Here is a 17,074-nt window from a genome sequence, read left to right on the forward strand (position 1 = left end):
CCTTTCAATTTGGTATCAGCGGAAAAAAAGAAACAAGGCGAAGCTTACGAGTATTGCAGGGCTGTAACGACATCGTAAACACAGCCCGCTCACTCCGACCGCCTCGCTAACGCCAGAGCTCGGGCTCTTCTCGATTCAGTTGGTGCTTGGGGAGGGGGTGGGGGGGAGCGACAGGTGCTGCCGGCTGGGCAATGTGAAATATAGGATATACGTGTGCCAGTCAAAGGGCGCTCGCTCGCTTTCTGGGAAGAGGCCCGTCCGAAAGATTTCTCCGAAGGTCAGCCGTCGAAACGGGAGGGCAGGCCGAGGGAGATCAGCCGGCACGTAGAGAGAAGGGGGCGGGGTCGCACCGGCTTGGGTTCCATTTTCCCACGCTTCGCTGAAGCTTCTGCTTCGTTGCGGGAGGAGGGCGACCGCTTTTATTTCGTGCTTCTGCTACCGGCTCTTCGTCGCCTTGCGCACTCTCACGACCATTACAGCTGACAGACGACGACGTCAGGTGCGCTGCTTTTTTACATCGGACCTCTCTCTTTCTTTCCTTGCTCTCCGCGTTGTTGTTCTTTTCGTCTCTCTGTTGTCTATGTTTTGTCCAATTAGTGTTATTATAATTCGCGTGCGCACTTGTCTTCCTTCACGCCTGAGCAGGCTTATCGCCTTGAAGATCTGCCATCAATCTTTCGAACAGATGCGAAACCAAGGGAGACGGGGTCGCGATTGTTTCTGTTTTTGTTCCCTCCCCGTCTCCTGGTTTGTCACTCGGCTTCCCTCGATATGTGCATTGGAAGCCCATAGAAGAGCCAGCGGAGGCCTCGGCACGTTTGACAGATGGAAAGAAGGGGTGCGGGAAAGAGAAGAAAATTGGGGTCAATGTTCCAGCTCTCCATTTTTGTGGGCTGGGGCTTCGCAGCATGTACTTTGTGTTTGTTTGCTTGTTTTTAAGCAGGGCTGAGGACTTTGGCCAAGGTAATAGGTATTGCGCCGCAGTATGCAGTGATCGAAAACTCCAGCACCACTGGCCTACTGCCTAAAGAAAACGTTGTGCAGGTAGGCTGAGCCGTAAGCGACGTGTGGGTCGTGGTGGCCGCTGTCAAGTTCGCGACATATGGTGCCATATGGAACAAGCTGTCCCGGGAGTGGGCGCGCTTATGAAAGCGGGCTGGGTGCGCGTGTGTGTGTAAATGGGGGGGGGGGGGGGGGGGTTGCAGTGCAGCTATTACGGTCACCTTTCTTCCGTAGGAGAGCGCGAACTGGATCTAATTTTCTGGCGTTATTTCATTTTCCATCACATAATGCAGGGTAAAACATGCGGTGTTATCAACCAGCTTGATGTTCTTTTCTGACAGTAGACGTGGCACGGTGTCCTCACATGTTTGCTTTGCTGCTTGACGCGCTCTCGTAAGTCTTGAAAAAACATACACTCACCTGTGACCCATTCGAAACACCATCAAGAAGGATAAATAAAAGACAGTTTAGTGCCGGTGAGGTTCGGACGGATAAAATGCCACTGAACATAATCGTGCAATATGGGCAGGCTCACTACGCGCGCATGACGTGAGCATATCTGTGCCTGTTTCATCCTCTCTATCGTGCTCGAAGGCTATCGTGTATCGTGGCCTTGGAAGTCAATCTTATTTCAAGATGAGAGAGAGAAAAGCACTTCGTTAAAATTTCAAAATGGTATACGTTTTCTGTGTGCTCCATCGGCGTGGTCTCACAGGGGCCCGTCCCATGCGCTGTTGGAAGCATTCGACACGCGTGTATACACAAGAAAGCGCGCCTTCTTTCTGTTACGCAAGACACGCGAACACTTTCTCGTCGCTCCAGCAGTAACCCCTATTTATGCGAGCATTTTATGTCTGCATAGAGGCAGAGTACGCAAACGCTTATCTTTTCGTGACCTCCTGTTTAGTGTAGGTGTAAGGTCGCCTCGCTTGGAGCGCACTATACACCCGTGCCTTCTTCGGGTGTTTCTTTTCATTGTTTTTTTCCCGGTTCAAAGCGGTCGAGAAACTCCGTAAGAAGCGTCGTCGCGCATGCATTAGCGTTGGCGTCCTTGTTTATTCGGGCTTTTTGCTGAGAAGAAAGCAGCAAGGTCTTGGCTGGCGGAGCAGCCGGCCCGAAGTCATTGCGAGCGTCGAGAATGCGCCTAAACAGGGCTATTTGTTCACCGACACGTGTGCTTGGGCGGCAGCCGGTCGGGAGCAGCTGCGCGATGTATGGGTTCCCGCTGAAACTGGGGAGGGCGCGAACGGGTAACGCGCTTTCCGACGCCTCCGGTTGGGCAGGTGTCTGTCTACAGCGTGAGCTACCGAGAATTCGGGCCTGCTGGTTCTGCGAGCGGATACGAAGGCTTACTAGTGACCTTGACTCGTAGCTGTGGCAGGCCCTGGCTTTTGAAGCCCGCCGTGTCGAATACGTAATGCCGCGAGTTCGCATCGTGCGCTCGGGGAATGGAAGAAGCACGCAGAGTCACATGCGCATATTTTGTTATTGCTTTGCTCCCTTTCCGCCGCGTCCATGAATATTTCGCATGAATTTTTCACTCGATTAGCATTGCATCCTTGGATCTGCATGCCGAGATTCACGCAATTTGATTAGTGCTAGTGTCACATTTGTATTATTAGACCTGGTTAAACACAGGACTGCTTCTCATATGCTTATTGCACTTGGCAACACTAGCACACACTGTCATTCGATTTTTTTTTTCAGTGTATTTCTCTGTATTGCTGGCTATAAAATGGTAAAAAAGAAATTCGAGACTTTCCCGTTCAGGCTGCCCTCATATTTGTTTCGACTCTAAATGATCCTGCCAACTCTTGCTCAGCGTTACACATATGCATCCTGGTGGTTGGCTGCTGTGTGGAATGTGGATGCTTATATACACACGGCAAAAAGACCATTCTACATTGCTTCCTCCTCCTCATTTCCTTTCTTCTTCATTCATTTCGTTCATTTCCTCTTTCTTCACTTTTTTCGTATTTTTCTTTATTTTGTCGCTTCCCATGCTATGGGCAGGTCTCGCGAGTACAGCCCCACTCTAAACTCGACACGACGCCGCTCGAATTCGTCGCAGTGGCACGCAACACGCCGTGCTGAGCCAGGTGTCTCCGAGGACACAGGCCTCAAGTCCTTGACTTAGCTATCGTCACGGAATCAATAAACTTCCAAGGACCAGCGGCCAACCTTTCTGTTCGTCGCCATTGCTCAACGACGACCAAATGGCGGCAGCTGCAGCATTGCACGTCGTATGGCGCCGATCAGAGCAGGCAGTGGCCAGCGAGTAGCTTTCACGGTCACAGTGGACAGCTGGTGGACCGCGCATTGCGTGAGCACGCCAGCTTTTCCACTCCCCCTCCCCCTGTTCGCCTAACTGCTTTATCGTTCCCCGCCCCGCCCCTCTCACCGACGGCGCTCTCTAGACCACGGCCCTCTAGGCAAGCCTAACCATTGCTGCTGCTAGACTGCTGCTGGCAGCATCTGCGGTCGCGGCTTCGAGCACCTCGGCGCTCTTCCGCCGTCGCGGGCTGACCCCAAAAGGGCGCCGATAGCGGCGGCGGGGGCCGGTCGTGCTAGCTCTGTTTGCCTTTGCGCGGGCACCGGCTCCCTCCCTTCGCCCGCCCCCCTATCAAAGCGCGAGGCTGGAGGACGTGTGGTCTGGCTGTTTATCTCTTTTTTTTTTTTTGGCCTCTCTTTCTCGCTGCTCGACCGGCTTCTTCTTCATTTGCGTTTCTCCCGGCCCGGTTTGAACTGGTTTCGCGTATGCGAAGCTCCTCGAGGCGTGAACGAGGAGTCAGACGGAACGCAAGGAAATGACTGACTTGGGCACCGGGTCAAAGGTCGCTTTGTGTTGGACATGCTAGCGGAAATATCTGGTCTTTGCTGAATAGTTTTCTCTGTACTTCTCCCCTGTACAGTCTTTGTCAAAAGTTTAGAACCCAGGGGATTTGCTTCTAAGCCTTGCAGTGGGACTCCTGTAACATTCGTGGTAGTCCTACCCATTGGAGCAGACAGGACCAGAAACCTTCTTGCCTTCAACAAATTTGGAGCGCTGGAGATGCATTATGAACCAGACGGCGTGCTTCAGAAGCAAACCCTCCTGGGCTCCAAACTTTTCACAAAGGCTGTACATTCAGTCATCATTCCAAAACCCTTCCAAAGAGAACAATGCACGGTTTGTGGTACAGCTCTGCAGGTATTCGCTGCAAGTCGGTGACTGAAGAACTAAAATCGTGTGTTCGCATCTTTTGGTGGCAGAAAAAGACTAACAACGCCTGCCGCAACTTTGTTTCTATGATCCGTCTCTAGTCATCTACAAAAGATATCTTCATCGAGCGTATACATGGGGCTTTCCGATACCCGGCGTCCGATACTGCCAATATTCAAGTTTAGTAAAAAAGCGCGTTCGCGCTAAGTGGTAAATAAAAGCAATTATGGTGTTGTTCATCATTTACCGTGCGTTTCTCTAGTGTTTCTAAAAGCAGAGTTAGCCATTTACCTCGGTAAAATGACAGTGTATAAGTGTATACCCTAAGTTCTTTTTCATTGTCCTTTGCTTACCTGCGCCGTTCCGCTTCAAATACGCAAAGGTGCTGTCTTTTCTTATTCGGCACTGCAAACCAGCCGTACAAGCGACAAGTCACCTGCACCGTAAACGCAAGATCTAAAGGTAACAACATAATGAGAGGGAGGATATTGCAACGGCATGCTAAATGAAGAAGCCGGTTCCTTTCACTGCCACAGCAGTTAGTCATTCATCCGCTAGAAGATAAAATAAAGTTCTGTTCTTCTTTAGTGCAGCAGTAGCCTGAAAGCCATTGACGTTTAGTAAAATAATCATCGATCATGTCACTTGCAAGCAGTTGGACTATGACACCAAGATATATACTTAGGTTGGACCTAAAATTCAGCTTTCACATTTCTTTCTCGGTTATTGGGCGGTGACTGGATGTTCGCATTTGTCGTGCCGTACGGGCTCAAAGCGTTCATGAGTTGGCCAGATGGTGAGGCTATAAAGCAAGTGGCATGATATAGCTCTGAACTTCGTCGCTGGCGTAATTCACGCTTATCGCTGGGCGGTTGATTCACGGCAGCCCCAGATGCAGTGCTACTTGGCGCCGCTATGTACAGCGGACGCAGATGGTGCCTGTTGAGATGAGGAGCAAAGGTCGTGGCCTATGGAAGCTGCTTGTCTCTCTTCAAACAAGCTGACAACGCGTGGCTCTGCGTGCACGTGCGGTCGTAAAAAAGCAATATGACTGCACGTGTATGCAGATTGACGTCCTTAGCAGCCTTTGCGACACGCCGTTAGTGAGCTGTTTATGTTTTCGTGTATGGCGCATAGCACTGCAAGTAGGACGTGACTTGAGGGAGTAATCTTGGCAGATTCCTCTAGTTTTTGTGAAAAACGAAGACCTCTGAATAAACCATGTTTGGGTAAAGACAATTTCAACAGTTCTTCAAGCACCAGGAAACACTTGCAACAGTTGCAAGTTAGAGAATTTACACCGCAAGTGTTTTGAGTAATGCATTCTCTTTAATGAGTAGCTGCTCTTTTTCTATTGCTATCTGTTTACGGGTTTGGATATGTTTGCTGTTTCTTCTCAAGGTTTTTTACGTCGTCATTGCGAAAAGGAATTTAAGGCTTCAAAGGCGGCACTACTGTAGAGAGTGAGAGAGAGAGAGAGAGAAAATAATAGCTCACGTGCTGATCCAATGAACGTGCTGTCCCTAGCAACTGAAAACTTTAAAACCAGCAAGCCTTTGTTCCTGTTTTCGAGATATGAAAGCTCTGTGCCGTAGCGCTCTTTTGCATACACTTCTTGTGATGTGCTGCAGTCTTATCGTTTCAGAAATGCGAGTATGTTCTCCAGAAATTGTCGCTATGAAAACATAACATGTAAAATATCTTGTAAAAAAAAAAGGAGAAAACAGCCTATTAAATTTCCATGGACTTAGCACCGGAAGAGAAGTGAGAATTTCAGTGATATCGAGAAAAATGCTCTTTCTGAAGGGAAACTGTGCTTCTTAACGTGAATTTGCGATATTCGAATCTCAGCAGCTACCGAACGTGTTTCCAACGTTCCTAAAATAACTACCCTGTTTTTTGTTTCGTGCTCGGGGACTGGCGGCTATAGTTTCAGCTGCTTGTTGTGGTTGTCTCTCTTTTTCGCTTTGCCATCAATTACACCGCGCGCAAGCTCGCACCATGCCTGCAGAGAAGCATCGACCAAGCTGCCAGAGCTCAGCTCGCTGAGTTCGTGCATAAACACAGCGAATTTTACATCTTCTCCGTATCCGCTGCGCGCACAGAACAGAGCGAGTGTCGGTTGTTAGCGCGAACACCGGGCCTCCTCCAGAGGCCATGCCCGCTCAGACGCGCTGCGGCAGTCAAGTTTTATCCTGCTACGCTTTCAACCTTCGCCGCGAATGAGCATCTGCGCTTCGCAGCAGCCGCTAGCGAAGAAAAATATTATCCTCGGGGCAGATGTTTTCGCGGTATGCAGATCTCTCTGCTCACGGACACAGCAGGCCAGTCGAACTAGTTGCTCTTTAGGCCTGCGTCCCCCCCCCCCCCCCCCCCCCCCCTCTCCACCTTCGCCACATTTCCTTTCCTGCTCCAGTGTTTGTGTCTCTGTTCGCGTGGCCTCTGTGCTCAGCGCTATCGCAAAGTCGCGTGCGTCCGCCTGCCTTGCGTAAAAGGAACGCGTGCCACGGACGTAAGCCCAGATGGTTTTTACTACCGACGTAATCCCCATGGCCCGTCGTTTCCTCTCTCTTTCCGTCTCTTCCGGCCCGTCCCTGTCCCACGCTTCCGCCCCTCATGTTGTCTTCCCGGTCCCCAGCTAGTTACCACCCCAATTACTTCCCTCTTTTGTGCGTGTCCGCTGCTAATTGCGAATGAATGCGTAATCGCGATGCTAATGGATCGTGTCTTCTGATCTTCGATTAGTCGTGCCAGTGGGAATATGTTTTGTTCTTGTTGTTGGAATCATTGCGTGCCGGGAATCGAAATGAGTGAACGGCTGCCTTTCGCTGCCCATCCGCTATGCGATGGTTCAACGCATCGGTTATCTGGCTTTATGATCGAGATGCTTGCGTTTCCACCCGGTGGGAACTTTCTCATATCATTCACCGACCTCTCTAGCTTTTAGCTGCCGTCTTCTGACTTTGCGTGGCAGTACTTTTTGGAGTGAGATTCTAAGACGGGATCGCAAGGAAATGAAACAAGAAAAAGGAGAAGACTTTGTAAGAGATTAAACTGGGGGACTATGTGAAGGTACACGAGCAGCTGCTGATTTAATTACGCAATAGAAGATGAGATCTACTCCCGCTGCAAGCCGCCCTCCTCCCGTCCGACTTCCCCCAAGTCACGACATTAATTGGAAGATAAATCGGCCTGTGCTTCTCGGGGGCTGACTGACGTCAAGTTGGCCCCGACTTTCGGCGTTGCGGTCTCACGAGCAGTGGATTTTTGCGGGTGGTTTACTTTATTTCCAGGCGTTCTATGAAGGAAGGGCGTTATCGCCTTTTGATGGATTTGACAGACTGTGGGAGAGATGCAAAGGCCTAGTTAAAAGATAGTTCTTGTCCTGCTGATTGGCTCTTTTTATCTCAGGGCTGGGCTGTGTGACGTGGAGTTCATTCTTATGTGAATTAAGCCCCACGGATTAACATGATTTGTTGAGAACGCGAGCATCAGTGTGTGATCGTGGGAAGTCGACAGGCCGGCATATTTTCTTTCTGATTGGCTTGGTCTGTACTTCCAGTCATCAAGAACGAATTGGGCCGTTCTGTGTCCAGTTTGTGCATTGCGATGTGCCTGTTGTTTGTTCGAACCATTTCCCTTCGGACTGGGAGTCTTTCTGCAACTGTCTTATATGAGTTGATGACGCCGAGTGGTGTGCCTTCTGTCCTGGCTTGTATACATTGGGAACCCTCAGACTACCCATGGCTACTTGTGTCTGTTCTCCCTATTTTGTCTATGTCATTCGAACATTTGTCCCTGAACAAGTGGCTTCACCATTTGGTGAAATATACGACATTATGCTCTTATATTTCTTTACTTCTGTTTTTTTTTTTTTTCGTGCACCGCCGTGCAGAAGACCGTCCGCTGGCCTTGGAACAGCAAGTGCGTCCACACGGGGTCCACTCGAAACTGCACGCCTCCAAGCATGGCCACCAGGGCGGCGCAGGAGGCGGCGACAGTGGCGCCACTGTGGTCACGGCCGTGGTTTCCATCTGCGTGCTGGCCGGACTGCTTTTCTCGGTGGTGCTCAGCCGGTGGAGGACGAACGGTGCCTCGAAGTCGCCCACTCCTCACAGGGTGAGGGTGAGCACATTTTAATTTTTTGCATCATTTTATTTGCTCTCAGTCGCACGAAAGCATTACATCGACGAGTCTAAGCGAGAAATGCAGAAGCATATCAAGCACGAAAACAAACAGAATGCGGACAGATGTGGTGCTGTTCTAAAACATGCATGCAGACAAATACAAAAGCATAAAGAGCACGAAGAAAAGCAAAATACAATCTGAAATATGATGGTAAGCTAAAACAGGGTACCACCGAAAACTTGAAAGTGAACTGTTAAAAAAGAGCAGTTGTAATTGACGCGCCATCCTAGTAGGTGGATGTGCGCGGGATGAATAAGTAAAAGAAATACTTGCAGATGCAAGTAACAATATGAACTTTGCCAGCATGGTCGATGCGCGATGAGATATAAAATGCACAAGGGATAAATTCACAGTTTAGTTCGGGATGATGATTGACTTTATGAAGCAGCAGAGTCGATTTTTTCTTGCGGTTTTCGAGAAGTATGAGTGATAGGATGCTGCTCTATTCTATGGACCACTCTAGCGGGTCAGTCCAGTCTTGAAAATACGGTTTTAATTTTTCATGCGGAAACTTACCCACTGTACCCATCAGTGCATCGTTACTACGGTCAGTTCGCAAAAAGGAAATCAAACTTGAAGTCTGCATTCTCAGGCGCGAGCTTCTTTAGTTAATAGCCCTAAGTGTCGTGTATGGAGCGCGTTTTGTGTGAACTGTCCGGCGTTCATGCATGAGGTGCCTTCCTTCGGCCCCGAGGTATGTAAACACGACGTAGCGTAAGCACGACTTCGTTTTCTATCTCGGTCGATGTCGATCTGGTTGAGCTGTTCTTAACGGTCAGTAACGCACGAACGAAAGTGTTCAGAGAAGTGAGCGACCAGGTGGCGCCTCTTGTCTTCCACGGTAGTCGCGTTAAGATGTTTTATGCTTGACGCTAGTGGGAAAGTTCGGAATAGTCGAGAAGCAGCAAACAAGCGGGCTACCCTGTTATGGAATTCTTGCACAACCCCTGTCTAATGAGCATAGGCTTTCGACGCACTAGAACAATTCGGAGCAGCCTTGGTCTCCAGCGGTCGGCGAATCTCTATCAACACTTTAGACATCACAGTTCCTGAGTTATTATTTATACATGTTTTGGGGACCCTTCGGTCCTGAATTTCGCCTCTGGCCTGAAATAACTCCTCAACCGAAGCAGTCCAGTGATTCAGCCAGGAGTAGTAACAAGACATCCGCTTCTTGTTTTTGTGTATCAAAGCGTAGTCAGTATCCACCACCTTTATAAAAATGGTCTATGGACTGCCTATAAATTTCCTATAGACTGTATTGCTTTCCTTTAGATATTTCCTTCTTTCTATTCATCAGACTGTCCATAGAGAAAAGTCTGCTAAAAGTGCATGGCCATAAATCTACAGATTGTCTATAGGATTTGTATTGCCTATAGACTACTTTGTAGGATTTGTATATAGAAATTCTATAGACAGAAGTTTATGAACAGTCTATAGACTGTCTAAAGAAATTTTTGAAAGCGCATTGCATTCATCTCAATGGTTTTTTTTTTATGCTGCTTTTTTATATATCGCTGCCAAGAAGCCAAACTTTCCTGGCGCTAACGCCCGTCCTAAATCCTGTGCCCGCCGCACGTAAGTCGAATCTTGCGCAATGCACGGCGCGGCCCAGCCTAGGCCGTCCACTTCCGACAAGGCACGTCAGGCGCATCGCGACGGACTTCGATCTCGCACGCCAGGGGCAGCAAACAGATGGGAACGAAGATACGAGAAGGAGCCTTGGGCGTCTTCCGCAACGGCTGGGCAAAGAACAAAGGCGAATGGAAAGGCACTCGCTCCGTGGCTCCCGAAGCCGGGGAACAATCAATTCGGCGCGGCCTTTCGTGGTCACCGGTCATTGTCACGTACGTCGCTGGTTCTTGCGTCCTCACGGTATCTCCGCGACGGTGACGTAACTCACCCCCGCTCGCCCCAAAAAACTATAGAAAAAGCAAAGGTACAGAGCAACTGCGCGAGTTGGAGCGAACAATATATAAGCAGTAATAACGTAAATAATAAGAGCGCTTCTGATTTGAAAATCACGCGGTATGTTATAATTAGTTCAAGAAGTCACAACCCGCCGCTGCCGTGCCTTGGCGTTCGGCGGGAGGTGCCAAGAGGGGTGGGGGGGGGGGATTCGAGTCCCGGGCGCGGCGCGGCCGTATTTCGCATCTAAGAGAAATGCAAAAACGCCCTTGTATTGAGCGATGTAAGTGCACGTTAATCAACCCCAGACGGTCTAAGTTATTCCGAAGCCCTCCACTACGGTATCCCTTATAGCACATTAGTCGCTTCGGGACGTTAATCCCCAAGTACCAGTACCAATTCAGGAGTCACGAAACATTTGGTTTTCCCATTTTTTCGCGTCTTTCGCAGCATACGGCTGTATTTGGTTGTTGTTGTTTTCGAACCTACAAAGAGAGAAATAATACAAGTAGCCTAGAAATCAGGCCCATGTAATCTCGCGTTTTTGTGTCCTTGCTATATTCTTGTTTGGCTGCTACATGACACAATGAAATATCAGCAGTGCTAATTTTCTCACCTTTTCTTTTTAATCTCTTCTACAAATTTTATTATCATATTATTTCGTCCTCGCCTTTCTTTACAACTGCAATTGAGATTACTTTTTTTCAACGAAGAAAAACGCATTCTTCTTAATTGTCTCCTTTTTCGCATGCTTTTTCTGATTTTTTTTACAGGACTACGCTCCGACTGTAATGATCTCCTATACGCTACGTACATGCGCACTTAGAAGTCTGCGAATGAATGTTGACCACAAGTTGCGTGGTCTAGATCGACACACGTTATATGTAAAAGCCATGTACCCTTTTTGTAGGCAAACTATTTATTGTAGAAGGCATTCATGCCGCATTTACCCCTAGCACAATGTTTTCATATTCTAAAGAAAGTTACAGAAGACTTCGAGAACAAAAGCTACGCAGCTTCTCTTTTCTCACTCGTATGGCGCAGCGAATGGGGCATTTACGACTAAACTGGCTGAAGGCCTTGTTTTTATCAATTCATTTGTACGGCAAAAGTTATCCAAATCAGCTAAATAGCACGAAGCGAAATGAATCCACGGACGACACGTGTGCTCGTGTCTGACAACGTCCTCTCTGAATCCGACCCACTTGTGTTCACGCGTCCCTCATGCGCAGCGTTACTTTCACGAGCTTAAACTTATATTGCTCGCTGGACCGGTTGCCTGACTCAATTAACGGCGTTTTGAATAAGGAGCAAAGTGCAGGGTACACGGACTTGTCCATGCGTGATATTAGAGCATCAGACATCGTTACATGAGTTGGACAGAAAGCTTCATATCTTTGTGTACTCATTGTCCGCAGGCAGTCATGCAAGGCCGGTCTCTGCCACACAGACTTACGCATCCGTTAGTGTGTAACACACGATGCATGACACCGGTGATCGTTGCCGGTGCGTCTCCGACACCAATTCCACCAGATCATTCGCGCGTGGCCTTCCCGACGCACGCAGGTCCGGCGTTGTGGCGGTGGTCACTGCGCAGCTTATGCATATTGAAGGACACGTGTGATGAATGTACGGTATGGGAAAACGAGTTCCCGATGAGAAAACGCCGAGGACGGCTGAGTCTATTGTGAGTTATGTAGAAGTGAGAGAGAGAGCGAAGGAATTTCGGGCTGTCCGCCGAACCTGATGCCGCTGATAACGAGACCTCCTCCCAGAACCCCTTCAGTCCTGGCGGCATGCTAAGCCGGTGTATGGGCCACTGGGAGAAAGGCCTCTTTAATGAGCCGTACCGCGCGACCTGGTGTAACTGCGTTTAGGAATTGCCGAGCGGTTCCATTGAGAGCCATACTCTTGTGGGTCCCTAAGGCAAGCTTCCCGAACTCATTTCCGTGCCTAATGAGATGCAGGGGTATGTCGTTGTCGTTAGTCAGTGGACGCTGTCGTACACTCAGCACGCGTCGCGTGTAGAGCACTGGCCGCCTTTGCAGTGACTCTCAGCCGGAATTTAGAATCCCGGACAAAAGCACTTTGTCGCATTGTGCACATAATGACCGTGGCAGGGAGGCTATACGCTATATACCGAGGTCTAATTGCTGATTGCTACGTTCAGTCCTCGAACTGCGTAGCCAGAAAGTTGTCGCTTTTTATTATTGTATATTGTATTTTGTCCCGTGCCTACGTGATTTATGAAGGACAGCTCGAGAGTAGCATGGAGCGTTTTGTGAATGTAGGCCGAACGCCAAGGTGGCCTTTTTCTTGTCTGTTTTTCTCAGAAGCAAAAAGTTATGCAAAAGAATGTGGTACGCAGCAATAATACTTTGGCTGCTTTGCTAAACTTCACTGCGTGATTAGAGAAAATTCCGCCGGACATGCTCATGGCTAAAAAAATGTTGTTTTACTTGTACGGCTAATTATCAAGGAAAGGTACAGTCACCCTCAGCATGAGCTATAACAAGTCGGGTCTGACCTCATTGTGTTTTATGGTTTGTAGCTATAACCAGCTCCTTGATACACTGCCCTGAACAAGCACCGGAACTGCTGAGGACGCTGCTCACTGAGGAAAGTCGTCTTGACTCGCATGGCTCCCTGAAAAAAGGAGTTCAGAGAATAGTGTATATTGTGCATTGCGGGTATTACTGAACCCGATACTGCACTCCGCATTCCAATGACAAACACCAAATATTCACCGTAATTTCTCACATCATTGCAGGGGTATATTCAAGAACACAACATTAAAAATACGTCTACTTTCCGCACACCGCTGACTGAATACTTCACCCAGACGCCAGAAATATAATCCAGTGCATATTCAGTACACATATACAAACAAATACACTATCAGAAAACTTCGCTGAGAGTTGAATTAGTTTGCGAAAAAGTAACTGCCGTTTACTCTCAACTCTAAAATTATCAAAAAGCCTATCAACCTGCAATTGTACATAAGAATAGAACACTGTTAGTAGACGATTGTCAATTTAGGCTTGTTACTAATAGACCGTTGCTAAGGTGTGGTGCGATGGAGCACGCTCTAACGAAAAATTAAGGCTTTCCTCTGAAATCTGTTTTGTACTGCTTGAAGTATTTGTCCAGTCACTGATCAAACAGCGTAAAAAGAGGGTTGTCAGTTCTAGATGCGAAGCATTTATACGTACAACCACAGCGTTTTTTGACTTTCTTGTAGCGTCGATAGAATATAATTTTGTCCAGATGCATCCGAAATAAAAAAAGAAAAGAATATAGCCTGGATAAAAATGCATTGTCTTCATTAAGAGCTTCCCTTCTAAAACACACACACGTCGTCATATAGGCTGGCACTTATTTTCTTTTGTATTCTAATGCCCTTCCTCGAGTTTCTCTCATAAGTGCAGGCCCTTTAGGTCCCAAAAAATCCACACGTTCAAACACCTTTGCGACATGCCAAAGAAACAATTTTGTTCTTTTCTTTTTCTTCTTAGTGCCAATGACTCCTCTCAGTGAGAGCGTTAAGAAACAAAGAGCAACGGATGAGGCTATTAGCTTCGAAGGGCCTAAGGAAGGAACGGAAGTGTCGCATTGTGACGGCCTGGTACGGCGCGAGCTTCTTTTGTACAGCCTGCCTGGTGAACTTTCACTGGCAAGACAAAGGAAGGCGTTGGGGTGAGGCGACTCGAGGCAAAACTGGATGATCACAGGGGCTCGGCGTTCCCGCATTGTACACCAGAAGAGCAACATCCGCGAGCATGACTGGCAGCTAGACAAGAGAGAGACGGGCGAGACCTACGCTGGCATCGAGGACACTATAGAACTCCTTTCGCGCCGTCCCATTGTCGAGCGCCATGAACAAAAGTGGCTTCGTCTCGGCCCAGTGTTCGCGCTCACACGCGCCACCGACGCCTTCATTCAGAGTCGACACCTCCGAAAGGAACGGACCCGTGGGACCTTTAACCTTTGCCCAGGAAGGCGTGGCGTGCAGCCGTCTCTAGTTGAGCTGTTGTAGACTGAATGACCTGGGCTTTGCAGGGCGCCGTAGTTCCTCCGTCTCGCACGTTAATTCATTTTCACCTGGCGACCCTCTTCCTCTCTCTTGAAACACTGCAACGGGCAGGCGCTCCAAATGTGCACGCTTCGGAGGTTTGGGTTGTGTTCCAATTAGCCGTCTGGGTTCGAGCGTCTGCGTGCTCGACCAACTTGTGTGCACTGTGTTTGGAAACAGCGACGCCTCTATCTCCTCGGAAGCGGCGCTATGTCGTACCGAGTACTGGTGCTTACCAATAGCGCGCTTGATTAATTGCTTTAGTGCGCATATGTTAGATGCAGAACGTTAATGGCTTCCTACATAAACTACCAATATCCCTGAAGAGAAAAGTATACAACAGCTGTATCCTACCGGTACTCACCTATGGGGAAGAAACGTGGAAGCTAACAAAGAGGGTTCAGCTTAAGTTAAGAACAACGCAGCGAGCTATGGAAAGGAAAATGATAGGTGTAACGCTAAGAGATCGGAAGAGGGCGGAGTGGATGAGGGAATAAACGCGGGTTAATGACATCTTAGTTGAAATCAAGAGGAAGAAACGGGCTTGGGCAGGGCATGTAATGCGAAGGCAAGATAACCGCTGGTCCTTAAGGGTAACGAGTGGATTCCAAGAGAAAGCAAACGTAGCAGGGGATGGCAGAAAGTTAGGTGGGCGGATGGGATTAAGAAGTTTGCGGGGATACAGTGGCGGCAATTGACAAAGGACAGGATTAATTGGAGAATCATGGGAGAGGCCTTTGCCCTGCAGTGGGTGTAGTCAGGCTGATGATGATGATGATGATGATGATATAAACTATCGGTTTTGACCTGCTAGGGCCTCGGCGGGCGCATCGGAGATGGATATTTGTAAACGTCACCATGCTGCGTGTTCTTTCGTTTAAGAGGCACTTAAAGTAGTTTGGTCCATATTCACTTGTGCCAAAAAGAATACACTGTTCGGTTCCAAACGGTAGGTGTGATTACACCGAAGTGCTAAGCTTACCGCAGCGTTTTGGAAGGAAGTTAGTCCCCTCTATCTGCCTTAGACTTATGATGCACCGTATGACTTGTTGAAGTATTCCCTTGCGTCGGGTCAGCTGTTGCGGAAATATTCAACAGCATCATTTACATTACTTTTTCTTAGGGGTATGAGGGGGTTGATTGGGGCAAAGGAGGCCATGCTTAATAACTGAGGCCTTCATCGGCGTCTGCCACCATCATCAGCACGGCCACCATGGGCACATCTCTCACAACCCTGATTGCCACCATACATGGTTCTGAGTACACTGCACAGAAAAGGAGGCGGGAAGTTCGCTCGATTTCGCCGCCGCGCACGCGGCTAATGTGTCACGGGCCGGGGAAGCGACAGAGGGCGTGCGCGTGGGCGAGCACGCCGCCGGAAGCAGCCAATTACGCTCTTCCTGACGAAAAACCTGCGCGGGCGCGTGCGCTCCTGTTCCTGGGGGCACGCCGGTCACTTCCCTTCCGAGCACCACCCGTCGACCCCGGCTCGCAGCCGCAGCGTCATCGTGAGTGCTCCGCGGCCTGCACTAATGAAGCCGGCCAGGTGCTTCACAGAGCGACTGCCTGTCGCTACCTCGGAAATAGATGACGGCAGCCTTTTGTTTGATGCCTCTCCAGCTTCCCGGCATCTTGCTTTCGTTTCCTTTTTTTTTTCTGCAGTCAAAAAAGAACAAAGTAATCAAACGTCCAAAAGGCGTCAAGCTGAAGCAGGTGTCTGTTAGGATGCCTTTTCTACTGCACTGGTTGGAAAACAAACACCTCAACGCGATCGAGTTTTAATATTTATTGCTTCTATATACATGCAGATTGGTAGGCATATTGGCCAGTGGTAGTGCTTGTTTGCGTCCACCAAATGTGAGCCGGTCGCGACACCAATAAAGTACACTGTAAACCTCTCTTCGTCAGGCAGTTGCCTATCGTGACTAATCAGCGCCCATGCGCCGTCTAGCCACGGATATGTCCTATAGGATTAAGACCTCTGAAGTCTGTCGCACGTTTGGCCGTGCCAACAAGAGTACACTTAAGGAAAATGCCACGCATTTGTCTGGACCACGAGCGCTCGGTAACATTTATAGCCGAGAGAGACTGTGAGGGGCATCAGGATAAATTATGATGAGCAACATTAGAGGCACCGATAAATCACGCACCTAATGTACGACTGAGACCACTCCTAATGTGCACCTTCGTGAACAGGCGCTTTATTTTTGCTGTTGTCTCCCCTGCTTCTCTTTTTCTATTTTTTATCATTCTTCTCCCACTGCAGGGCCATGACGCAGACATAATGAATATCCCCGGCTTTCCTTGTGATATCCTTTTCTCTTGTAGATACAGCCCTTGCTGCACTGCTAGTTTGGCGAAGAAATCTGCTATCCTTCCCCTCGATCGCTTATCCCAAGTCGATGTCGATCTTAATTAAAGCTTCTTGGCAACCAGGACATAGGCGTTTTCTTGTCGTTCCAGTATCTCTATTTCTTCTAGCGAGAAAGCTCGAGCGATAATGCTTATCTACACTCAAAAAGGCTGATAACAGCAACATGGGAACGTAATTGCGGATTTTAACTCCAAAAGTCAAACTGGAACGTGGTGCTTAATCGCATCGGCTGCGCGTTTCAATCGATTCGTCAATTTATATCTCGCTGGTACAGAGATACTAATCGAGCCTTAGTGGCCAAGCTGTGCTGCACTGTTCCCCAATACCA

General features: G+C 48.7%; 1 protein-coding gene across 2 annotated transcripts in view; it reads left to right on the forward strand.

Annotated features, from left to right (window-relative positions):
* Positions 1 to 17,074, forward strand: part of LOC149371488 (uncharacterized) — a 46,563-nt gene that overhangs the window by 19,200 nt on the left and 10,289 nt on the right. Inside the window, exon 3 of one of the 2 annotated variants that reach the window (XM_089565720.1) lies at positions 8,100 to 8,329. In XM_089565720.1, coding sequence (XP_089421846.1) covers positions 8,100 to 8,329 — 230 coding nt within the window. The remainder of the gene's footprint in view (positions 1 to 8,099; positions 8,330 to 17,074) is intronic. The other variant, XM_089565721.1, reaches the window with a different exon arrangement.

Source organism: Amblyomma mixtum, chromosome 1 (genome assembly GCF_055824585.1).
Source record: "Amblyomma mixtum isolate Tamu chromosome 1, ASM5582458v1, whole genome shotgun sequence".
NCBI classification, from domain to species: Eukaryota; Metazoa; Arthropoda; class Arachnida; order Ixodida; family Ixodidae; genus Amblyomma; species Amblyomma mixtum.